Below are 26,741 nucleotides of genomic sequence, written 5' to 3' on the forward strand. Positions count from 1 at the left end.
AAGTCATCTGGCTGACGCGGGCTGGGCTATATTTATTTATTTTCTGTTGGAGAAGCTGGACGCAGGGTCCCAGAACTGCCTCACGTCCAACAATGAAGTGATTCTGCGGGGGCGATTAGCTGGCTAGGGCATGAAACCTCCCCCCTCTGTCTATCTGGGGGGGTGGATGTTGAGTACCCCCCACCTCTCTTTGCCTGTTGTTATTCTGATGGTGGGGTCAAGGCCATGTTGTTGAGAGGTTGTGCCCTCTGTAACCCCAATCAGGGCTTTGGTCTCTACTGTGGGACTTGATTTTGAACTTGCACTGACCTATAACCACTCCCAGTTTATTGAATTTCATGCTTGCAGTGACGGAACAAAGCAGGTTTTACATTCAAATATGTCCATGTATAAACCATGTAACCGAATAAAAAAGACGTTATGTAGAGTTTTAGGGCTGTTGACCCACAATGCATATTTACAGAAGAACGTAGACAGGGCTTAAAGGTTCGATGCCTTCATTCAGTCTAGTAGCCTGAGGACAAATGTCAGACAGCCGTAAAACAACCCCGGCAACCCATGCCGTCCTTTAACTCTGTTGGCCTACACGGCAGAAAATAAAAACACCTTTGACATTAATAGGTCCACTCTGGGTGAGTCAAGGTAAGTGTGTCTTCGTAGATGCCGGCACATACATTCTGCAGTTGTGTGTATTTACAGAGTCTAGGCCAGTGACCAGTTTTCTGATGTTTTCTTGAAGAATCATTAAGGAAGTAAGAAAAACACCTTTGTTATCATTGTCATCACTTTGTGTAATTACCCATATGCCGCCCTGTTAGAGCAGAGAAAAACATCAGTTAACCTGCTGCTGAGGTCGCCCTCGAAGCATGCCAGGCCGTTTCACGGTGCTGCGTGCTTCAAAGGAGGTGTCACTCTCCGCAGTTATGTCAACACAATGATGAAACAAGAACACACAGTGTGGATGGTAAAACCTTGGTCTTCAAAGCCTCAAAAGCTAGGTCAACACATATTTTGTTTCTGTGTCCCTGTCAAACGGGCAGAGAGAGGGAAGAAAGGTTGTTTGCTCTGTTAATCTCAAAGACGAGAGCTTTTCGAGTGGTGTTGTGATGTATCAACATGGTCATGGCTGTCATTGGTAGAGGCCCGACAGACATGACACACAGCCACAATAAGATGTGGCTGTGTGTACTGGCACGACACTGAAAACACCACTGATACACTGCCAGTTACTTGAGTTTATCTATTTATTTAAGAACCATATTATTAGTCTGTTACACAATTTTCTTGTAATGAATTTTGCCTTTTGTATTTAAAATTTCCATACTGACTTCGGTACTTTGTCTTTTATCGATTTGGTCACCCTCATAACTTATCATAAGGTATAAGATGAAGGTGGGGTCTTTTTTGTCTCCACATAAATTTGAGAATGAAAAAGCTGGTGTTAATATATGTCAGTATGTATAAGACAGTGTACCAACTATAGTGTGTTAGTAGTGTGCCTTAAATTTGCATTGGCTACGTATTATTGCTGTGCAAAAACCACAAATAAGCTACTCATGTTTCTGCAATTAAGTATTTAATATTTTTATTTGCTCGTTTATCTCTGTAATAACTGTTAGATAAACAATCCATCTACTAGTTATATGATTTATTGCTCTATGACTCATTTCTGCAGAATGTGGTTTGTCGTGCTCTGTGCATCCCATAGACCACAATTTAGGGTCAATTTATGGAATAGATCTTCACTACATCTTCACCACTCAGCCCATTCCCAGACATTTGGGTCCTATAGTGCTCATGCTGTTCTGGGCTATGATGAAACCGCTTGAAGTTGGGCCCCAGCACTACAGCCACAGCCACAGCCAAAGCCAAAGCCTATTAAGCCACCACACTGTGGTATAAGAGTTCAAGCCACGGCTGAGGTTATGATTCCTCGTCAGGAGGAGAGGGAGAGAGGTGGATATACAGTACAATGAGTACACGACTGTTGTTAGGGAGACGATAAAGTTCGTAGGGGTAGAGGGATAGGGAAATAGTGGAGAGACAGAAGAATATAAGTGACGGAAAGTAAACAAAGTAGAAAGATAAATGAAGCAGTAGAGGAAGAACTGTGAGTCACTTTGACTTGATCCAATGAGAAAGTTTCCCTAGAGAAAGTTGTCCAGAAAGTTTTCTGTACCATTTAATAAACCATGGCTGAGGATTAAAGTGTACTTGGTGAATAATGATCTGATACACAGACAAGAGTACAGATAAATGCTTACACTATATAACATCATACTGTAGATGCATATGCACTTCAGACTTCACACCTTACATACATACATGTATGACAGTACTGGTGCATTTATTATCACTTATGCTTTCAGTCATACACATTTCCAGAAAACACACACACAAGCTCATAGGCCACAAATCACAGAACATGGTCAAATCGGAGCAGTTTTATTTGCATTGTTCACAGAGAATAATTCCTGCCAAATATGAGTGGGTTCAGGAGAGAATTTATAAATGTGCTTTCTATATGCTTTAGAGACACTTAAATGTTAGGTAAAGCAACAAGCAATCAGGCTTTGTCAGAGGTGAAATGCACACAGACTTTTACGCATTCCCATTTACTTACACACACACACACACACACACACACACACACACACGCTCACGCTCACTCAGCTTTGCCTCGGGGCCTGAAACTGAAGAAAGGGTTCTTGTCCAAAGCTCCATTAAACTGTTGAAAGTCCTTCTAGAGCTGAAACATCCTCCTATCGTCATGCTGGGACATTCCACGGCACGCCAAAGACCCTACTCTAATCCTGCCGGCATGGGAATCATTATTGATAGGATCCTAATGCATTACCTCAGGGCCCTCTTATTGTTGGTAAAGATTATTATTTAAGAGTAAACCAAAACCCAAAGAAAGTCTAGAGTTTCACAGAAATTTATCAAAAGAAAATGTTATTCTTGGCTCATTGCGATACCACTTTGAACAGAGCAATTGAAACAAAGACTGCTCCTTGCTGCTCTCCAACAAGCAGGCTTGATACCCACCAGCAGGTCATTAGGACACAGTGTACACTTTGCAGGAGTGGAAGAGCCTGAGTCTCAATCAGACCAGATTTGCTAAGTTAGTTTTGCTCATTGCTTATTTCCTTACATTTATTTGAGTGATCCATATAGGTGTCAGGCCTACTTTGCAGAAATAATTACAGCAGAAGCATCTGAACATTTTTGTCTTTGTCAGTTGACATCGTTTCCACTTCAGTTATTTATTCTTTTCATCTCTTGATCTGGAACCTATTGAATTAGTTGTCTTTAGCTGCACAATTAAGTCTGTGTGTGTGTGTGTGTGTGCGTTTGTCCAGGTGCAGTACTGCTGGTCAGTGTCCAGGGCATAGCCGTCAACATGGATCCAGTGTTCTGCACATGGCTGCTATACCAACCTCACAGAGGGAGCAGTAAGCACCAGGTATGTGATCCTCTCTTGTGTTCTTGGATAAGATATGGCAGCCTCTCTTAATGTTTGTGAATATTTAAACATGTTTAGCAATTAGTATTAAAAAAGTACTTGCAAAATATTCTACTTTTGAATTAATTCTAAGTTGCTCTTGATCAAGAGCCTGACACAAATGTAAATGTCTGTAATTCTGCCTCCTGTCCTTCCACCCTCCCTCTGCCTTGCCTTCTCTTTCCCAGCTACCCTTTTCCATGTGCTTTGCTCCCTGTCTTCCATCCAGTCTCTCTTTATTTATTTGACAGGGGTCATGGTGATGGTTATGGACATTGAAAGCTCTGTGCCCACACTACACACACTCCATCACACATACGCACACAGCAGACATGCTCAGTCTGATTGCCTTGGATATGGTACAGGTTCACCCCATAAAGGCACATAAATATATATATATATATATATATATATATATATAGTACTTGAAAGTATCATATTGTATTACTTTTATTATATTTCACGTTGTTGCTCTGTTTCATGACTCCTGCTGTTTGAAAGGGCTGTAGGTGTGCACGTGTGTGTGTGCCTGCGTGTGCGTGCGTGCGTGCGTGCGTGCGTGCGTGCGTGCGTGCGTGCGTGCGTGCGTGCGTGCGTGCGAGAGAGAGTTAATTGCACCAACTCCTCACTTTGGAGGTTATTGCTGTATGGGGTTTAACAGATGTTATGAGTTGGACTGCAGCCAGTGTGAAGGATACACAGCATGGACTGCTGTGTGTGTGGACATGCTGCAGCAAACATGTGGGCGTTTGCGCCTGTTCATGGGTTTGTCTCAGTAAGGCCATATACCTCAGCTGCCTGTCAAGGCCTCATCAAGGCCTGGCTGCATAGACAAGGTTTTCAGCTGAAGGCCATTCAACAGCCTGTGAAGGACAGTGGAGAGGACACTAACTGGTTAGGTTCAGAGTGGCAGGAAATAATGAGAAAGGAGGAACTTAGAGCAGAAAACTGGACAAAGACAGGGACAGAGGGGAAGACATGTGGGGAGGGCCCACAAGGGGTGGATGTAAAATGTCACAAACAATGAAGAGTGTAGATGTGTGATCGCTGGAGTTATCTCATATGATGTCATCAACCAGGTATGAGTGATGTTCACTGGTTAAGCCTGCTCTTAATATTGAGTAGTTAAAAGTTAGCTAAGCACATATGTATCATGAAGTGTTCAATTGAATGATCAAGTGAATAATATAAAGGTTTTTATACCATTTGACATATTTCTGCACAAGAATAATCAAAATGGTCATATGAATTGTGTTTATACTATTTTGGGGATGTTAAATTGGCCTTTTCTGTAAACATTAATTTGTTGTAATAGCCTCACATAGTATGTGTTTCTTATGGGTCTATTTGACAGTGTGATTCTAACTTTAAAATTCTCGGATTTTTAACAGACTGAAAATGATTTTAAAATCAAACCTGACTTTGGGTAACCAAACTACTGGCCTACAGTATTTTATTCAGCCAATGTTAAGTTGTAAGAACTAAGGAAGGATTTGGCGTTACACCTCAGTCGGTAGCTTCAAATACTAATGTAATTAGGGGGCTCATTTTTAATCTTACCACAACCAGCATTTGGGTCCTGACCCAGTCATTGAAAAACAACTGCATCAGTGCTTGTGTGTGTGTGCAGTATGTGGTTGGCCTGCAGCCTTCTGCAGCTGCACCATAGCCTAGTGGTGCTGCTGGCTGATGCTAATGGGGTTTCCTTATTTCAGACCAATCCTCCAATCTTCTGTCATTCAGCCACCTCTGTGTGTGTCTCTGAGTGTGTGTGCTTTTGGCCTGGCAGCAGCATGGAAGACTGCTCAAAAAACAGGGAGCTGTCACTAGTCCTTGTTGGTCTTGGATGCGTCAGTTGTGTTCCACTGCATTTTTATTTTTCCTTTTCTCTCTCTCTCTTCCTTTTTATATAGCACTACATTATACCCTCATCCATGTTTCCTGATTAACCCAAATCTTTAAGTTGCCTGAAGCTGTCTCTGGGTCATGACCCCATAACAACATTGTTAGCACATTACCGGGTAGTGTTAAAGTATTTCATTGTAAAGCTGAAAACATTCACTTTCTTTCAAGGACTGATTAAATGCACATTTGATGCATCCTTATAGTTCATATTTCATTGCCAGAATGACCTTGTAGGTGCTCCATCACACTGTGATGTCATTCCAGAATCCAGGTCCAGTTTCTTTGGCCAAGAGGAGAGAGGACGAGGTGTCAGTAGGGAGCACACCATTTGCCAAACAACCCTCCAATCAGGCCTCAGACTATGCCAGCAGCCCGGTCAAAACGAAGACAGTCACAGGTAGGTTTACTAATCCCAAGCTGTGCCATACTATGATATTGAATATATGTTGTTACATAACAGCCTAAACACCACATATCCAGGCATGTCCTCCTCTGGTTTTCCTCTTCTGGTTGTATTACTATTTGCGCTTTGTGGGCTCTGGATGCCCAGAATCAGTAAGTGACTTGGCTGTGCTAAGTGGATTCTTCTTCACTGCCCGTTTTCCACTCTCTAAACCCCCCATGATCAGAATGAACATCAGTCTGTCCACTTACACACATGCACAAACCCATAGAATGTACTATATTATTGATTACATTATTTGTTATATCCTAAGACACATGCACATAGAGGCAGGCCAGTCGTGTCATGTTAGCTTGCCTACTTAGATATTTCCTGAACTTTACAAATCAATGCTGTTGCTAAGTAGGGAACTCTGAACTTTTGGAATGGAGATCGACAAACAATAGAGATGAGGGTATAGATGCTGTTCCGCAACTTGTAAAGGATGTGACTGCTTGCTTTAGTGTCAGGACCACACAATGAAGCACACCAGCAGTATTTTTAATCTTTAAGGTATAAGCTATAAGAGGTTGGTCACTCACTCAATCACTCACACACACACACACACACACACACACACACACACACACACACACACACACACACACACACTAATACATGCATTCTTAGACTCCTACCTGGGAGGATGGCTGGAGCAGTCACTGTTTAGGAGCTGTCCATGACACAACGCAGACTCTTACTCACTGTACAAATGGTTTTCATTGAATACTCATATGGTTATTTATAAATTTAATTGCCCACCCCCTCACACTCATGTAGCTCTATAGAGATTTAATTAATGTCATCCAATAGAATGTCTTGGCTTGCTTCGTTTGACTGAATAAGTCACACAGTTTAAAATATGAATAAATAAATATGTTAAAAGGCTGTTCCAGTCTCTGTTGTTTGAGCCTCACAGTGTTTAGGCTCCAGGTCCTCTAAACACTTAAATGGTTGAAACGTTCTCTGCCAAAGCTTTGCAGTGACGAGTTAGGGGAAATAAAGCCAGTGGTCTTCTTTTTTCCTCCTTTCAAAGTTCCTGGGAAATGTGTTCCCAACAGGAGTGATAATTCCCTGTTTTGAATGAAGTCATCCTGTAGCTGTAAATAACATTGTATGTGTATGACGTTCCTCTGTGTCAAGTGTTTTGATAGGAAAAATGCTCCTATGACATTTCAGAGTCTAAAAAGGCCATTAGAGTTCTTTCCTTGCTTACTTTAAAAGCTCACAGCTGAAAGGCCTCACTGCCTTTTCCTCCTGGGTTTCCCACTGTTCCTCGTTTCATCCAATATGCTCTTAAGGCTTTTCCATACCACAGTGTCTTTGCCTAATCACATCTCAGAAGTATATTCTCTCATTAGAGTTTGTTAGTAAACGGTCACCTTGGCTCCAACACTGCACACAAAGCTACATCAGGCTGTAGCTTGTCAGCAACACTAAACTGACTAGAGTACACTGACTATCAATGTGTACGACTTCCTATCTACCAGCTCTCTATCTTTGTGACTGCTCCTCCATGTTGCTGTCTTTATTTTTGTATTTTTGTCTGTGAAGCTGTTTTACTGTTTGATGTCTGTTTTTTTCATGTTTTCATCATATTCTTTTTTTCATAGTTATGCCATCTGTATATTTTCATTCTCTCTTTCACATGACTTAAAACAAAGGTACACTGGATTTGGAATTAACCACTGGAATAAATCAATCAAAACAATTGCATACAGTCACAGACTGTTGGCTCAAAATGTTAAGTGGTCAACACAGAAACTATGTAAAAGCGATTAGTGGTGCCCATATTTGTATATGGCATCTCGTTGTTGGGATGCATTCGTTAGTTGGAAACATATACTAAGTGAGACTCCTTAGAATATTTCTCTTTGAAGTAAAAAGAAGACATTGGAACAGAGCTTACAAGTAAATGAATAGCATCTTCTCTGGGCATTACTGCAGTGTTACAGGAGTAGATGTAATGAAACGTTACAAATTGTTTCCGTGAGCAATCAGAATAGGAAAAGGGCAGGGGCATTTAACCCCTGTGGTTTTAATCATTGTGAAACTATAAGCCTTCCTGCAGTCAGAAGATCTTGATAAACTACAGCTCAACACCAAAGGAGATTACAGCATAGCAGGTACTTCGTTTCCATCATCCCACATCTCAAGTTTCACCCTATCCATGTTACATAATAATTTATCCTTCTTGCAATTAACTATTTGGTTTCTGTATATGTAAAGACAGTTTTACTTTATTGGCCATGAATGAAAAATAGGAACTCCTCAAATATTGGGTTATTGCATTGTGGTGATATTTGATCCAAAGTTAGACGTTAGTTATAAAGTGAAATTCTGTTCCACCTCATTTCTCCTAATGATCCATTGTTCGTGTGATTAATTGGGGGATGATAAATGGGATGTTAATTCTTCATATTCTGGCTGACCATGTTGGGGTACTTGGTGTATATACTAATTTAACAGGACATATAGTCCACCTTTTGATATTAGTTGTTTAATTCAGAATTTTCTGGAAAGTTGTTTTTACTGAGGCAGATCAGGTTAGTTTAAAAATTCATGTATGTTTTTACACCTTAACTGTACATAGTTAATAAGGGCTCTGAAATGGCCCACGGTCATGGGAATAACATATGTGGATTCTGTTGTTAGGGTGGATTTCCCCTTGTAAAACCCCTCCCCCTAGTCATTTCATGAGAAGAGTTGCTGACATTGAACATGTTATGATTGGAATTAGGCATTATATGCAGATGATTTATTAATTGCTTTACCATGTGTGCAGCACACTGTGGATAAGGGGCTGGATGTTTAAACAAGAGGGAGATAATGAGAGCTCGCTCATGTCAAACTATTATGAAAAAGCAAAAACACTGGCAGCGATCAGCTTTTCAATCCAACTCTTGTGAGTGCATCATCTTTTTATACTTTGTTGAATATTAAGTGAGCATTAAACTGACTTCTGCTTTGTATTGTCAACTCGAGGCATTTCATCTCTAAAGCCTTTTAGCCATCGTAAGTCATGTGATGGATGACATCTGAGCTCAAATGATTAGCTGAAGGGTAACGCTGATGTGGATGTAGTTCATAAATGACCAGGTCTTAATCTCCTCAGCTGTAAGAGGTACAAATTTGGTTCGTCTCTTGCATATATCTTCTCAGGGGATTCTATGGGGGTTTGTAACCACTGCGCCCATGATTTTATTTAGAAGAAACTTGTCTCGGACATTCAAGAGTAAAAACAAACAGTGGTAACACAGCAGCACACACCTTCTCCACATGTGTACAGATAGCATTCAACATTGAAATCCAATGACACACTCAGATATGGATATATAAATTTCAATCTTCAGTCAACATTCATTCCCATGCACAGGAATAAACTCTTGCGGCTGGCTTATGCTCAACAGGGGCAGCCAGCTATCTGGTGGACACTTGTGCAATTTCAATACTCAGCTATTTAGCCCCTCAATGCCTTGAGTCATCTTGTAAAAAGAGATTATATGTAACATTTTACAAATTATGGACCCTAGTTATGGACACTATTCTTGTCCTTGTGCAAGTCACTGAACCCCACATTGCCCCTGACAACTGCCTTCACTGTGTGAATGGTGTATGATAAAAAAAATGCCTCCATGTAGAAATACTGTGTTATTGTGTATGAATGTGACTTGCACTAAAGCACTTTGAGGGGTTGATATAACTAGAAAATTGCTAGTACCATTCACCACATATTTGTGCCCATTTGAGTGCCCATGGGCAATTTGGCCTTAAAATGAGCTCAGGTGCAATTTTGGTGCTTTGCTAAGGCAGCAGAAAGCAATTGCCTACTAAAAACGTAAAGACTACCTCTTTAACCGATTCCCTCTTGAGTCCAGAACACTAAGATTTGTTTTGCTCCAGGATACATACTGTTTTGGACCCTGCCACCACAAGACACTGAAGCTGACAACATCTACTCTAACCATGCATTGAGGTGGTAAATTTGAGAAGGTAATAGCTTACATGTCCGGATTATTGTTGTTTGAAGTACTGTTATGAAACCAAATGACCTAATATGCTGGATGTATGGAATATTGGTGTAGAGTGGTGTTCTGTTCCACTTGATTATAAACTGGTGAGAGCAGTCTTTTCCTGTGCCTATTGATTATCATAGTTTTCCACTGGAGCTATTGATTTCCCCTCAGAAATCACCTCTGGAATTATTAGAATAAATCATAACCCACTGGAAGAAAATCATTTTCAGAGTTTTTAGCAGTTCAAAGCCTCCTCAGAACAATTGCACTAGCTAGATGTCCCTGCTTCCAATTGGCCATTTGAACGCATGCCTGGCACTTTTATGATGTAAAGAGAGTGTTATGTTGTTTTGTTACCACATTCAGCCTAGCTACAGTTTCATAGTAATCAAGGGGGACTTTCCTGTAGGCTTTTGGAAGGTGCCTGTTAATGTGTAGGCAAATGTACAGAGACACACAGAACTAGTTCACTGCAGATCATTTCCCCAGAAAGCTCTGAGGGCAGGGTGATATCATATTATGGCGGTGGGGCTGCCCAGCTAAAATCTCAAGGTCGACATCCACTCAACTCTGTTTGGCAACAAAGTATTTCCCTCTGTCTCTCTTCCTCTCTCGTTTTGGTCATTGCACATGTTACATAAACAGGGTACGTGTTACAAGGCATCACAGACTTTCAGAACCAGCATTGGCTGAACTGGACCAAAGCCAGTTCCAGTTGATGACAGGAACTTTCACATGGTTAAATATATTAAAATACATTTTTATGTTTTTTTTTTATGTTAGACACACAGCTTGGCAATTAATATTGGATGTCCATCACATAAGGAATTGTATTTGTTCTTTCAAATAGGCATACTGTATACTCTGTAGATGCACTGTACAAATACTCATTTTAATCCTTGTCTAGGTGTTTTTATACTGTAGTTTTAACAAATGTCTCCCTTGTCATATCTATGTAGCCCTGGTTTGCCTAGGATATTTGATAGCTTCAGTCATTTTATCAGGATTTTTGTCACTGGTCAAAAATAGATGGTCAACTTAATATTCTTCTTCTCGAATCTGAACTTTTTGACGTCATTTAAAAAAAACTAAATACAACACTTCTTATTTAATTCCAATCATAGATTTTGTTTGAAGGTTGCTTAGTAACATCATCACAGAAGTGTTAACAATTGTTTTTTTTTGTCGTTAGACTTTATGAGGATGGCTGTGGAACGACGACTTTGAAAACAAGTCATTTCTCCTCAGCTTGAGGTCCATTTCTGTCTGCCCATACAATTACACCACAAATTGGTTCACATAAAACTAGCCTCTAAGTATTTTCTTTATTTGTCCCTAATGAATGATCTTGTTGGCAGCAGCACCATGTTTCTGATTGAGAGCCTCCCAAGTCCAGAGCTTCTCATTGTTCCCTAACATGTACCAGAGTAATGATCTCATTGGCTTTGCTTTTCAATTCTAAAATTAGCCGTTGGCGCTCTGAGGACATACCTCTTCTGCTGAGAAACCTATCCTCTGATCTGGCTCTCGTTCTTGAAGGTTGGAATGAGAACTGTTGTCTGTGTTCCTCTCTGCTAGTGATCTGAATGATGGAATTAGATGTATATTTCCCATTTACTGGGAGGATCTGAAAGAGATATCAAAGCACTTTTGCTTTGTTCATACTGTTAATCTGCAAGTTACAATACAATATCTGGTGGTTGCCAAGGCTGTGCTGCAAAAATGTTTTTGAACTGATGGCTTTTCTGTGATCTCAACCGTAGTGCGTCAAAAAAAGAGGAGGTGGGTACGGGAAAAAAGTCCAGGTTTCATGGTTGAGTGACACACAGTATATTCTTGAAAGACATCAATTTATATATTTTGATGAAAGAACCAGCAGAGAGAAACTAATATATACATGCTTATAAACATACATAAAATAGCAAGAGCACTGATGAGAGAACTTCAGGCAGAACTACACAGTCATACATAACAATAATCCAAGCCCAAGTAGCCTGATGGAAGTCAGGCAGGTTTTTATTGGCTGCTCTGCACTTTTCAGAAGGGGATAATATTTTCATTGTGGAGTTATTTATATAGTTAAATTTTTCTGGTAAAGTCAATAATTTATCAAGGTAATGATGGTTGGAGCAGGGAAAGAAAACAAGGAAAGGAGGAATAATGACATACGACCCCCATCAAGACCACCTCCACCCCCTCCCCAGAAGAATGATTATAGTCTGTAGGGGACTTCACTCGCAAGATTAGAATGTCTTTGGCCTCTACACTATGATGAGCCCATATACAAACCTTTCACTGACCTCCTGGACACATAGCACAGTAGTGGGGAATACATTTGTCCTTATATATCCCTTTTCTACGTTGGTGGATGATAAGGGCATTAGGGCTTTTGTGGATGTTGGCTGTGGTATTTGAAGTTGAAGTGAGAGGAGGAGAGGGAAGTTGGGGTTGATTTGTGGTTCATCAGACGTAGCGTGGATTAGTCCTCAGGCTCGAGGGGGTTTAGTTCAGATGACAGGAACGGGAGGGGATTGGAGACTGGGTTGAGATGATTGCACCCGGGACGTTTCAAAGGGATTTCGTGTCACTGAGAGAAGACGTGGCCTTTTGTTTTCATTCTTTATGTGTTGTGTCATGGTCTTGCAGGCAAACTCTCTCTTCTTTTCTCTTCTCTTCTAAGATCTCCTTTTAACTTTACTCTCTCGTTTTCTTCTCTCCTTCGTTTTTGGTTAAAGTATAAAGATTTTAAAGTGTGAATTGGATAGCAATGTTGTGTTTAATCTCTCTGACTTCTGATAGTCAATGTGCACTTACTTTAAAAGTCTTCTTCCATCGTTAATATGACTGGTTGAAGGACTTCCTGAAGCACAGCTGGCAGAAAGAGACGATACAACCTGTATGTGGATGCAGTCTGTGTAGAGAAGTAGAAATAGATGGGTTATATACAACTCTTCTCTCACCCTCATTGGCCTTACCCGTTCCTGTCAGCCTGGCCACACAATATTTCAATTTTTCATGACTGCTGTAGAAACACTGAACAAATGGAGGCACCTAAATATTTAAATAAACACTGACTTGCATCAAAAACAAATATGCAGGCACGTTTATTAAAGAACCTCATTACTGCCTTTGCGCACAGCTGTAACAGAATATACAACACTTCAACTCACTATAAACCATTTGAAATAGGGAAAGATAGCAGGCAGCATGGGGAAATGCCCTGAGATCATTCAGTGAGGTTGTTTATATGGTTGAATTGCTCAAACAATCAAAAAGGACAAATGGATGCTTTTTGCCATTGTTTTCAAGACTTAAAGCGATAGTTCACAGAAAAATAACTAACCAGTTCGAGCACAAAAATGGGACAAAACAATACTGACCCCTTTGCTTCATGAAACACAGCAAGGCGAGTGTAACCCACCTTTCAAGCCAAAACAAGCAGAGCAGCTAACCCATCCATCTTCATGCTTTCCAACTTTGAGAAGTCTTTCTATAGTAGGAATGGTCATGGGGACATCCTGGTGGGCAGCCACACTGGTGGGCCAGTGAACTGTCAAAAAATCCATAAAGGTTTTACCGGTGCTGTGAGTCTCTTTAGCCCTCTCTGTGTGCCTGTCAGTCAGGGTATGCACAAGTCCTAACGTATATGTCAAGGGCTGAATTTAATTCCAACTTGTCCAATTAAGTCCAACTTTGCAGTCCCCACCATTAGAAGGCCTTCACTCTTGCTGTTTTCTTCTGACTTTTTAGTCTTTGACTGTTCCTCAGCCATCCTCTGACAATGTGATTATGTTGAGGCATATACTGTACACCACCACCGTTAAATTCTTTCCATGCAAACATCACCACAGGTCTCTTGTTTGCAGTTCCAACCAATCCCTTTCCAAACCCTACACGGTCTGATGACGATGGAACTAGACTCCTTCTTCTACTTCCCATTGGGTCTATCTACACTGCTCAAAAAAATTAAGGGAACTCTAAAATAATGCATCAGATCTTGATCATCGAATTATTCAAGTTGAAAATATTTACTTATGTACATTGTATAATTTGTTAAGAACAAAATGACATAACAGTCAATGGAAACCAAAACCATCAACCCATTCAGAGCTGGATTCAAAACCACACTGAAAAACAAACAAAATGTAAGTCACACACTGATCCAACTTGCATGAATTTCATCACGGCAACTCATAATGTGACTCATTAGTTGTGTAGGGCCTCCTCATGCCTGTATGCACTCCCAACAACATCTGGGCATGCTCCTGATGAGTCGGCGGATGGTGTCCTGGGGGATCTCCTCCCAGACCTGGATCAGGGCATCCCATCCCATAGGTGCTCAACCGGATTAAGGTCAGGGAAACGTGAGGGCCAGTCAATGGCGTCAATGCCTTTGTCATCCAGGAACTGTACGCACACTCTGATCATATGAGACAGGGCATTGTCCTGCACCAGGAGGAACCGAGGCCCACGGCACCATCATATGGACTGACAATCGCTCTGAGGATTTCATGAATGTGCTGCTTAAGGCACTTTGTTTTTCTCCCAATGCACAGACTAAGAAGGATCACAGGATTTTTTTTTCAGCGCACATATGTAATGGACAGCAGCCTGTGAGAAATTATTGACCAGATTTGACAAATATTTATTAGATTAGGATTTAGAGTGAAAGTTTACTGGCACTGTTATGGTGTTAGTATTGATTGAATGACTGCGGGTGTATCAGAATGTGTGTGTGTGTATTCAATGGTAAGTTGCACATGAGTATGATGTGTGATTTTCACTAACCACACCACACACCCTCACACATTTTACAGCCATATTACAATGCAATGGTGGTGGTGTTATGTAGTACATCATGCAATGAGGCAACGCTGATTTGTTTCTCGCCCTAAAGTCAATGTGTTGTAATTGGGCTGGTCTTTGTGTTTTCTCTGATCACTTGACAAAAGCTGTGGGCTTGAAAAAATCCTAACCTTTACTTACTGGATGAAGTGATGGAGCTGGTAAAGAGGATACAAAAATTGCCATCACAACACTGAAGTTACACACCAGCTGAACACTAAGCCGTTTTCAGACATGACCTCCTGGCTACAGAGTTTACTCAGAGTTTGCCTTTCACACATGCACAATACAGCGGGAGGTTCTCTGTACAGACGTGTTCACAACAGCATCAAATCCTCTGCGTTATGCAGGCGAGAGGTGGAGCAGCCGGGTGCCACAGACACAGGCAGGAAGTGACGTATTTACTCTGTATTTACTCACATGATTTTCTTTGCAGCACCCCAACACTGTTGTCGGCACTTATCACCACAAACTCTTTTTACATTTTTGTCTGTGTCTTCTGTGTGTGTGTCACCACTTTTTCACCAGGAGGTATATGTTTTCTTTAGTTTTTTCATTTTTTTCATCTGTTGTTACAACCCCCCCACCTGCTCACGGTGAATCCAGAGCGGGATCCCCTGCTGTGTTCATACATCGACTTCTCCTGGATTTCTATTTTGACATTATACTATATGAGGCCAGGCAGATAAAGTCTGTAGAAACTGCAGAGCGTCTCAATCGTACATTTTCATTCAAACCTCCTCCGGAGAAAACACAGAGCAACTGCGGGGGCATTGCATGTCTGAAAGCAGCTTAAGTGAGAAAGACAAAGGGTGTGGTTGGAGAGTGACAGAACCAAACGGGAGAGGAAGGAGAGGGGAAGGGTGTATGGTCAGAGTTTGGCCAGTAAGATTTTAGCCTTATGGCCTAATAGAGGGTGAAAATAAGGACATGGCTGATATGGCACGAGGCTGGGGGAATAACCCCACTTTAAGAGGACTCTTAGGACTTGTTAGGCCTGGGCAGGTTTAAGAGCTTTGGGCACTCTTGTCATATTTCTCTTTCATTTGAATTTAGTCCTCTTGTGTTCACTCTGTCTTTCTCATTCTCTGTCCCTGCCTTCCTGTCTCTCTCTCAACCCGCTCTCTGCAGAAATGGCAGGCGCCAAGTCACTATAACAAGATATGGCAGTTTCATTCCAAATAATGACCCCAGGATTAACAAACAGAGTCCTGGAATGGTATTTAAAACTAAACGGAGAGCTGTGTGCAGACTGGTCTTGAATTGTTTCTGCTTATACTGTACTTTAGCACACTTTGTGATTGGCTTAGCAGACTTTCTCTGGGGAAGGACATTTTCAGTCAGGCCTACCCCCAATACCACCTTTGAGGCCTTGCCAGAAAGTAATAATTTCTAAGAATACATTTTTAAGGTAGAATTGAGTTCAGATGAATTGTCAGTAGTAGCTCAGCATCTTATGGCTTCCTTTTGCCCGTAGTAACATTTTAAGCACCGGCTTTCATATGCTGACATGTGTGGCCACATTTTCACATCTATTGATGCTTACTGTGTGTTATGCTTAATTAAATTTACATTTATGTGATTGCATAATGCACAGTAGATTCAGTATATATTCAATCTTCACATTTTATAGTGATGTAGTATTTTTGGTAGATAAAATTGACAAATCTTCCCATCTATTCAGTAATGCAAAATTACAAATTTTAAATCAAAAATTAACTCCTGAAGTCAGACAGCAGGATTCCACATACAGTACCTTTTTCTCAAGACGGGCTTCTGTCTAGCCTGTCTTCCATAACAGCCTGGATTAATTTAGTGCCTGCTATTGCAACTGTCGCAACTTTGAGACCAAGGCCTTTCATGCCCTCAGTTTGGCCAGACAGCCAACTATACAAAGCATCCCAGAGTTCTTCTATTTCACAATCATCAAGGCCACTGTCCTCCTGGGAAAACTCAAAGCTTTAGAAATGGTTATATACAATGTTCTAAACTATGCTTCACCACAGTTTCATCAGAAATTGAGAGTTCCTTGCACTTAATGTCATGTTTTTTGTGCTTACATGCTATTTGAATTGTGGGACCTAACATATACAGGTGTGTGCCTTTCTGAACTATATCCACTCAATTTACCACAGGTGGATTCCAGTCATGTTCTAGACAGATCTCAAAGAACATTACATTTACATTAGGCTGGACCTGACCACATTTTGTTGAGCAATTGGAATGGAATTTGTAAGTGACCTAAAAACATGCTTTCAATTTGTCATAATGGGTTAATGAGTGTAGAATAATGGGCAAAAACTGAATTTTATCACTTTGAAAATAAATAAAAAAGAACATTAAAGTGCAAAAAGTGAAGGTCTGAATATTTACTGAAGCCACTGTAATGTACACTGCATACATACTTACATAAGCTTGCATGTTCATAATGTAGCATTTCAACTCAAAGTAGTATGGTCATAGTTGTAATTTTTAAAAGTACACAGTCAAATAGTTTCCAACCTTTAGTAAAAGTAAACACTCATACCCTCATGTTGAGGGTCCCTGGGGTAGTTTCACTGGTATAAACAGCTGGGCAACATGACAGAGAGCAGCAGCGACAGAGCTCTGTCATGTCTGTGTGGATCCCCAGCTGAGCTGAATAGGAAATGGCTCTTTAATGCAGTGTGGCAGGAATATTAACAAATACCCAGCCCTCCGCAAGAGAACACTATTGACAACCCAATGATATCACAGCAGATTATGCAGTGCACTCTTCACATTTCTCAATGAAAGTCCATGAAACACAATCTTTCCTGTCAAAGTCAAAAGTCTTTCCTGCTGCCATCTGTGACTTTGTGGATATATGAAAGGGTATGAACATGGTTTCATACATTGCTTACAGAAACATTGTAGCTGACAAAAAAAACCGTGGGAGAAGGTAGATGGAAAATATGGGTTGGCAAGTACTGTGCATAGCAAGTAATGATCCACTGACTGTAGGCATCATGTAAAATACTGTCTATTTCACAGTCCCAAAGTGGCAGAGGCACGTGGATACTGAGTGTGAAATATTTTCACAAGAGTCCAGACATGATTAGCTTGGCCTTCCGTCTCCTCTCATGCTTTTACTTACACACACACATACACACCTGTGAGTATTAGTCACTTATCTAGAAACACACATATACAGCTTTCACACAGGTTGTTGGCAGGTTACCATAATGAACGAGGGTAACTAGCCTTCATCTTAGTCCATTTCCCTGGCAACACACTCTTGTTGCCATGCCAACCCATTTTTGTGTTGTAGTGACATTTGTGAGTATGGTATCTAAGGAAACATGGTGGTGCTGTGAAATCACCACCGTTCATGACAACTGTGGCATCGAGCTGCTGAGCAAGGCAGACTTTTAATTCATGGAATATGTCTTAATGTGTCTTCAGAGAGACCTCCCTTTCCTCACCTCTGATGCCCTGATGGCTTTAACATCCACAGGCCTCAGGCTAACCTGGCAGAATGTGTCTGTCTTAATGCCTTTGTCACAGTTCCTCTCTTTCTGCTTCTGTACGATTCTCTTAGGCCCAGTTTTGTCTTTTTCTGTTGGTCCGTCTTCTCTCTCACTGAACTGTCTCTTAGAAACTATAAGTTGGTTTCAACCTTCAGGTTTATATGGTTTTTGCTAATGCTTGAAGAGGGGGTTGTTGCTGTGTGATTTGTATGCCTGGTTGTTGCCATGAGTGTCAGGTCTGACATTCGGCTTTCGTCTGGACCACAGCAGGCATACTAGTACATGTCATGTCTAGGACAATCTGTGTGTGTGTGTGTGTGTGTGTGTGTGTGTGTGTGTGTGTGTGTGTGTGTGTGTGTGTGTGTGTGTGTGTGTGTGTGTGTGTGACTGACTCAGGTCTTACGGTTCCCTCATCCACTGTTAGACACAAGAATCCTGCCAACATTACATCACCTTAATGAAGTGTCAGTTAAACATCATTTAACATACTGTTGATACTGTACAACAAATGAAAATAACAATGTATTATGAAGAGAGGTAAGTAAAAGGATGAACGTTAGTTTTTGTATCTATTTCACACATCTGTGGGAGTTTTTTTCAACACAGGTCCAGAAGGTTGCACAAGCGTAATCTACATTAGTACTGGGTGCCCACTGTACTTAGAAATAATAAACCAGTGGAGAATGAATGGTTTAAGAAATGCTGTTTTAAAATAATATTTGAATCAATGTCTATTGTCTTAACACTTTCTGTCTTTCCCAGAATCACGTCCCCTGTCCATCCCAATGAAGGTGATGCCTGACACCTCCACATCAGAGTCATGGACAACCTCAGAGGAAAGAATGAAGGAGCTTATTGCCCATACCTGGGATGCCGTAAAACGCCTTACTGTTCAGGTATCAAGCTTTACTCTCCACCATTTTTGTTCTACTTGTGTGTAGCAGTAGGTATACAATATAATAATTTGCTCTACTTGTCTGATTTTGGAACAAAGTACTTTGATATTGCTCATCCGTGAGGGGTCCGCAAGATGCAAGCATAAGAAATATGAGTTTGTATGTTTTGAGTTTTGTCTGGTTACTCTGGGTCCCTCCCGAATTCAGGCATTCATTTCAGATAATTATAGACTCTATTACCTGTAAGATTAAGCCTGACTGTTTACTTGCCCCTATATGTAAGCCCTATGATAGGCTGACTAGCTGTCCAGGGTGTCTTCTCTCCAATTATCAGCTGGGATTGGCTCCAGCCACTCTTTGACCCTCAGTGGATAAGCAGGTATAGCTAATGGATGGATGAATGGACTTAAGCAGTATTGGCTGGCGCACACATCTGGTAGCAGCCTTCCACCTCTTTCTCTCCTCTGTTACAATTAAGTATTGAGGTTTAGCTCAACCCACCCGAGCTGAGCACTCTGTGGTTGTGGGCACATGCCTTCCACAAACCTCTGTAACTTGTTAGCCTATTAGCCTGTTTTACATACAGATGCATACGTAGTGTCTCGTGTCCCTTTGTGGCAGACTGACTTTCTGGTTGACTGTTTGGCTGGCTGTATGTCCCTTTTCATCTCTTGAAGTCTCACTGGATCGTTAAATGTCCCCATTGTGGGCCAGTTAGCTCAGCCCACATCACAACCAGCACCTTCAGAAATACATCAGGAGCCAGTGACAATTCTGTAACAAGGATCCTCTTCATGCAATAAGGACTGCATGTAGCAATCACACACGTGTGCTCATGTGGTACATTATTGATTGGACAATTTGGACGTCTTTGTTTACAATGGTGTGCTGGATTCAGTTTTGACTGCTCTTCTACAATGTGCAAGCATTACTGGACTGAAGGCAGTGGCCACATTTACCCAGACTATCATTTTCTTATTTTTGTTGCTCAAATATCCATTGGTATTGTTTGCCACTGCAAACATCAATAACAACAATTCTGATGATTAGAGTCTTGTATTGAGACCATTGGTCAAACTATTGGTCAGATCCCTACAGCAATCATAACTTAAGTGGTTCCAGTTTTCAGAACATTACCATTCATCACAGGATGACAGACATCATCAGGTTTAGTTGCGGTAACGTGGATACTCGCATTAGAGGGAATTTAAAGTACACTAAACAGCTAATTTAGTATTTAATTGGAATATACAGTATATGGCTTTCATGTTGTGTTGCATGTAAACAATAAGCAATGATTCACAAGCCCAACAACCAATTCTATTTCCTCTTAATTCTTATTGCTAGGACCACACAAACTCATGTCAGTCAAACATGAGAGAGCATGACACATGTGAATTGAAGTCATTCTCCAGAGCCCACTTCCCATGTTAGGCCGTTGAGCTGTTTACAGTACATCGACAAAAATGAACTCAACCTTCTAATAGTTTGCTAAGCCCGTCATTGCCTCCACTTTCCTCTGTCCCCTTTGGCTGTGCAACTGGGACCACACCATGTACTGCAGCAGTAATTAGTAAACAGTCTGTCCTGTCGACATGGGAGCAGGGGCGAAACAAACTGGACAAACTGACAGCTGATACCCCAGGCCTTGGATTTCCCCAAATTTAAACCTCTCCATTTATTTGAGTGTGGTGCAAACAGACAAACAGCTGCCTGGGTTACAAAAGTGTAATTCATTATTCATTATTATATTATGTATTAGTCTACAGTTCCTGAGACAACTTAATTCTGTTTAAACAAAGTAGGGATACGAGATAGCTAACGATTATGAAAATTGTTTTGAAAAATCTTTTACTCTTGGTCTGAGATACAGCCATGATGCTGTGACATAAATTATTCCCTACAAAACTTTCACAGCAGGAGGTAGAGGTCCTGCCAAGATCCTAGACTGTGGGTTAATTTTAATACAAGTAGATAAGAAAATGCTAACAATGAAGAAAGGAAAGTGTGAGGTACAGATGCTTTTTTTATTTGTCTTGCTCAATGACAGATATTGTTAGCTTTGATTGGTGATGTTCTGTCATACACAGGACACTACCTGGCGCAGATTATCATCTGTGCATATCTGTCTCCATTTGTAAGACCCTCTTCCCCTTGCTACCTTGTTACCTTGCAAGGAATGATAGGGGATTTTTTTATCCTGCAAATAGAATGGCTCAATCCATTCAAAGCCATCAGAGAGCTTATTTTAATTTGGTCATCAAACTGTCAATGATGCTGAGAAATGGACAGTTAAACCAAGTAGCTCAAAGAGAGAAAACAGGGATCCCACAGTTTTAAACCGTTGTGATGATTAGCAGCGATAGACAAAGAGAGAAGAATGAAAGAAAATTAGAGAAAGACAGAGACAGAAATCTATTCACACACTTATAGCAAAAGCACCAGTGGCTTTCTCATACCAGGTCAGAGGGACATAGCATCCAAACTGAGGCCCTCACATCCAAGGTGGGGAAGTCTCCTTGACATATCATACAACACAAAAGGGATGTTTGTTCTCGGAAGAGACAGTTAATTCTGTGGTCATGCAAAGCTTTCATATGTGTAGGTGGTGCTTTTTTAGTAGTCACTTCACATTAGGGCTCAGGGGCAGTGCCGCAATTTTCACCCTGGCCAGGGTGGCCTGGCAGATCTTTGCATGGCCACTTGCCCTCAGCCTTAAAGGGGACATATCATGAAAATTCCACTTTGTTAGTGCTTCTACAGGTTAATGTGGGTATCTGGCATGTCTACCAACCCCAAAACTCTGGGAAAAAAACACTTGCGCGTTTTGTTATGGTTCCTCTAAGTCAGAAACGTCATGCTTGAGTGACTCGAATGAGCTTCCTGTGTATTGTGTCGTCACAATACACTGGAAGTCTCCCTACATGGCCTTGGCCCACCCCCCACCTCATCCCCCCCGCCCCCCCACACTCGTCACGCCGGGTTTACACCGGACGCGCAAGCGCTGCGCCGCACAGCACCGTTCTCAAGCGCGCAGCCGCCTGGCTGTTCACATGGGACACACATTTCTCCGCGCTGGTCAGCCCCATAGACTGTATATATAAGGTCAGCCCGCGATTCTGCTTTCTCCGCTTGTTGTTGTACCCGTTGAATGTCGGGGTTTGGGGGTAAATGATGGTCTTCATAGCCCCCCCCCCCCCCCCCCCCCACCCCTCTCTTTCTCTCTCTGTCTGTCTGCTTGTGTGCTTGTAGTGGATGGGCAGAGGGGGACATTTAATTATGTGATTGTGAAAATTAAAACTCCAGGACAACAGAAGGGGAATACAAAGTATGGGATGCATATTTGATAATTTATATCATATAAAATATGTAATTTATATCGTTTAAAATCATGGGGGGAGAGGGGGGGGGGGGGGGGGGGGGGGGAGCTGGCTCACTAGCATTTAAAGGAACAGGCACTCAAAACAGGTCACTCTGTGGAGGGCTGTTTTATACAGGGTAAAAAGGGTGCTGTTTTATATGATCCTTGTGGTATTTTGACCAAAGTATGTTACAGACATTTCATTAAGACCCCAAGGAACCATATCAACTTGTGGTAAAATGGGCATGCTATGTCCCCTTTAAAGTTTTGACCCTTTGCTTTAACTTTTTTGACATTTTCCAACCTATTGCTGTGTTGCTCCTCACATGCAGTGCATCTTTTTAATTTGTCACTTCACATTGTGTGTTCTTTCCACTTCTGTTCTTCTCTGTCTTCTGCTTATTACCTGCCTGCCCCTCTCCCCCACTGCTCACCCGTACCCTTTTTCATCCTGTCATCTCCCCTTCTTTAGCCCATTCTAGCTATGGACACCTATGTTCTCTATGGGCCTCGATAATAATTGCAAGTGATTAGGATGGTTATTCTATTTCAAGAATTTTGCAATAATTCCTTCTATTTAACACATGAATGTGTTCAGCATTGGCAAAGAAGCACGTTGCTACCAAAACTGAAATGGGATCTGCTGAAACAGAGAGACCGTTGCCATGGAAAAATGAAGTAACACTGCTCCCTGCAGCTGCCATGCATTAATGAGTAGGATATTTTTTAGAGAGAAAAAGAGGAGCAAAAGCAGTGGGGTAGAAAATGTAAGGTGATGGAAAGGAAGGGGAGGTTATGAAGTGAGGACGGAGGAGAAAAAATGGGCAGTGGGTGCATTTTAAGGCAGGGGGAAAGTGAGAGAGAGAGATAGAATAGAGGATCATGTGTATGTTTGGTGTGGCTAAGAACAAACTGGCCAGATGGTTTCCATGAACAGCATCTGACCCTCGACTGGAGCGCCTTCTGCAGGAACATTACTTCATCCTCTGCCCCCTCCCTCCAACCGACCTAACTCTCATTCCACACCTCACCCTCTGTGTCTCTCAAATCCCACCATTTCCATACAATTTGTAATGTAAGTTTCATTAGGTTGACTTTTCAAACTTGACAGTCATGAAAGAGGTTGAGAGAGAAGAATGTATTATATATTCAATCCAAGCTAAAGTTAGTTTGTGAGCAAATAGAAAGAAGAAAAGAAAGAAGAAAAGAGAAGGATACAAGGGCAGGTACTGAGGGAATATGAGAGAGAGAGTGATAGAAAGGCTGTACATTCACTCCAGATTATGCACCTCTCTGGTGTCAGCTGATGTAACCCCCCCCCCCACACACACACACACAATAAAACAGCTGATGTGTCTTTAGCTGTTTAATGGGTGAGAACATTGAGGTTCTGTGTGTGTTTAAACATACACATATACAAGGGTGCAATTGTGTGTGTGTGTGTGTGTGTGTGTGTGTGTGTGTGTGTGTGTGTGTGTGTGTGTGTGTGTGTGTGTGTGTGTGTGTGTGTGTGTGTGTGTGTGTGTGTGTGTGTGGCTAGAATCACCTTCCATGATCTGCTGCTGTGACAATACTACTACAATAATACTCTGATGACCTCATAGTCATTATAGACACTTAAATTTGACCCCTTTCAGCACGCTGCACTGGAGAGGTGCTCACCAAGATTCTCTTGTGTCTGTAATGTCTTGAGATCTGGAAGTGATTTTCATTGAGATAAAAAACTCTGATGTTCTGCAACATTTTTACAGCAGCTACAATTTCAAGATTGGGATGTTTTCAAAGTTGGTGGGTGAAAAGGATGTGTGGTTTCCCCCCTGATCTTCTGAACGTGTTTTGGAAAGGTTGTTTGGAGGTGATTCTGGTTAAATTGTTGGAGCATGCAGCCATGCTTTATTTTTGGACAGAAGAAGAAGCCACGCCAAAAAGACAAGGCAAATCAGACCAGCTGAGGTTCGGTTTCGACTTCTCGATTGGTTCACACCACACAAATGTTAGTGAAATTTTGCCTAAGCCAATAAAAGGTTTTTACATCTGTAGTCTATCACTGTCTGATCCAACTGACCTAATAGTACATACTGCATATCATAAACACACCCTTTCACTTCAGCTAGCCCATAATTATCTGGTCAAAAAGGTAAACTAATCCAATCCTATTTCATACTTCTTACCAAATTACAGTCCAAGTGGCTTTGTATGTGAAGGCCTTTCAGTAAGCTCATAGCTGTATCATAAATCTTTTTGAATTTACCTGCTCTCTCATGAACCTAAAATCGTACCTTTAGCCTGTCCATTCAATTCAATTCAACCACTCCCAAAAAGACAGACAATCTCTTGCACAATAATATAAACCACCCAGTCCTACTTGTTCTTAGCTGTTCTCATACCTCAGCTATCACATCAGAGTAGTCAGTCATGACCACCCTGTTTAAGTGAATCCTCAGCACTAGTTTGGCATGGCTTATAGACCCCATCTGTAGTTCTAGGGTGGTGGAGAGGGGGGTTGTTTGAGATCAGGGGTAGGAGTAGGCAAGGCAGGCCAGGCCAGCCGTGCTCCTAAGGCCACTGTTGGATCAATAAACGCAGCGATCAAAGTCGCAATTAACCCACCGCGCTAACACAAATAGCCGGGCCAGCAGAAACAAACAAAGCCCTCATGTCACCTAAAGCGTTTATTTTTGCAGATTTCCACCTCGGCCAGAAAGACCTCCAGTGCTTGTCAGCTTCTGTAAGCAGTGTTATAAGAGAGGAATGCAGAGCCACAGGGATGGCTGGCTGCCTGGCTGTGCTGCTGTGCCAGGCCGCAAGCTTATTGCTTGTGGTGGCATGTGGGTGAGACCTAGCCTATCTGTTGTCAGGAGGCATCATGCATAGATGCCTTTCTCATAGACATCAGGGAGAAAAGCTGCTTTCTGTGGTTGCAGGAAAAACTTAAGTTGTATACATCTATTCACCACAACACACATCTGCAGAGTGTCATCTTCAGAAACACACATTAATCATGTTCATTTACACGGAGACACTATTTACACTATTACACCCACCATTCCAAATGAGCTTTTGGACAGAGCATAGATGCAGGAGGATAAGCAGAGGAAGGGGGAGCAAAAGGTTAACAGTGGGTGGGGTATCCAGAGATCCTTTCGACTGGCCATTTACGAAACTATGTCCCATCTGGTGCAGTCACAGGAAGATTACATTTGGAGAGCTATCAGGTTCTTAAAAACAAAGGAATGTGCTTTCCGCTTGCTGCCGATCTCTCCACTGAGATTTTTCTGCTCCAGAGTTGCAAATGTTTTCACCAGGGATGCTGGGAGGGTGTTTCTAATTTCCTCTCCACTATCACTGGGTGATTTCCTGTGTGTCATGGTGTGCTTGTTGTGTGTAGAGAAGATTGTGTTGGTGGATTTGTGCTTGAACTTGCATATTTGTGTGCAAGTGCATGTGCTTCACTTGTTGTGGGGTCCCTCCACAGCGAGGTGATCTTGGCCTGCAGGGTTTGTGCTGTGCTGAGGTCTGAACCCAACAGAGGCCTTCAAGTTTCTGTTCGCTGCAGTTATATGAAAACAATAATCCTAACAGCAGATCTGACCACAGCACCACAGGACAGATGTCAGACCCGTATTTTATTATTTGAGTCCAAGTTAGATTATTGCATTAGAAATTGGGTTTAGTGCTGTCAGGATTAGCAAGACAGATGAAAATATATTTTTCCTTCATTCCCGACTGGAGGTCACTTGTTGCTGATTATCTGCCCAAACAATTCTGAAGTGTGAGGGGTTTAGAAAATAATGTTAATGCTACGGATTGAGTTGGAGCCTCCACGATCTTGAATCATAAATATCAAACATGTTTGATAATCAGCTCTGACAAAAACCTGCAATAGTGAGAGAGAGAGCGAGAGAGAGAGGGAGCGCGAACTGACCGAGAAGCGTCACCAACCAGATGTTGGGTACTTGTACAGCTGCGACTAAAAACAACAATACATTTCCAACTCACCCCCAGCTCGTGCTGCACAATGTATATGCCTTCTCAGCCATAATTTCATCCATAGTTCCATCTTACATTTTTATTCGCTGCAAAACAGATCACACAACTTCGCTCCTCCTCCATGTTTGTTTTTCTTCTGAAGTCACGTTCAATCATGCAAGTGTTCCACACTCTAGTTCAGAAGGTGGCGGTAATACGCCCAAAAGTTGTTGCCAACTGCCAACTTCTTCTTCAAAAGAAGTAGATATTGCAAATTTCTGTGAAATTTCAAGTCCCTGGAATCGCCTCTGTGA

General features: G+C 41.7%; 1 protein-coding gene across 1 annotated transcript in view; it reads left to right on the plus strand.

Annotated features, from left to right (window-relative positions):
* Positions 1 to 26,741, plus strand: part of LOC117776523 (vacuolar protein sorting-associated protein 13B-like) — a 312,145-nt gene that overhangs the window by 119,131 nt on the left and 166,273 nt on the right. The window contains 3 exon segments of the mRNA XM_034610493.1: positions 3,363 to 3,466; positions 5,675 to 5,807; positions 18,964 to 19,097. Of these exon segments, the coding sequence (XP_034466384.1) occupies positions 3,363 to 3,466; positions 5,675 to 5,807; positions 18,964 to 19,097 (371 nt within the window).

Source organism: Hippoglossus hippoglossus, chromosome 16, assembly GCF_009819705.1.
Source record: "Hippoglossus hippoglossus isolate fHipHip1 chromosome 16, fHipHip1.pri, whole genome shotgun sequence".
Taxonomy (NCBI): Eukaryota; Metazoa; Chordata; class Actinopteri; order Pleuronectiformes; family Pleuronectidae; genus Hippoglossus; species Hippoglossus hippoglossus.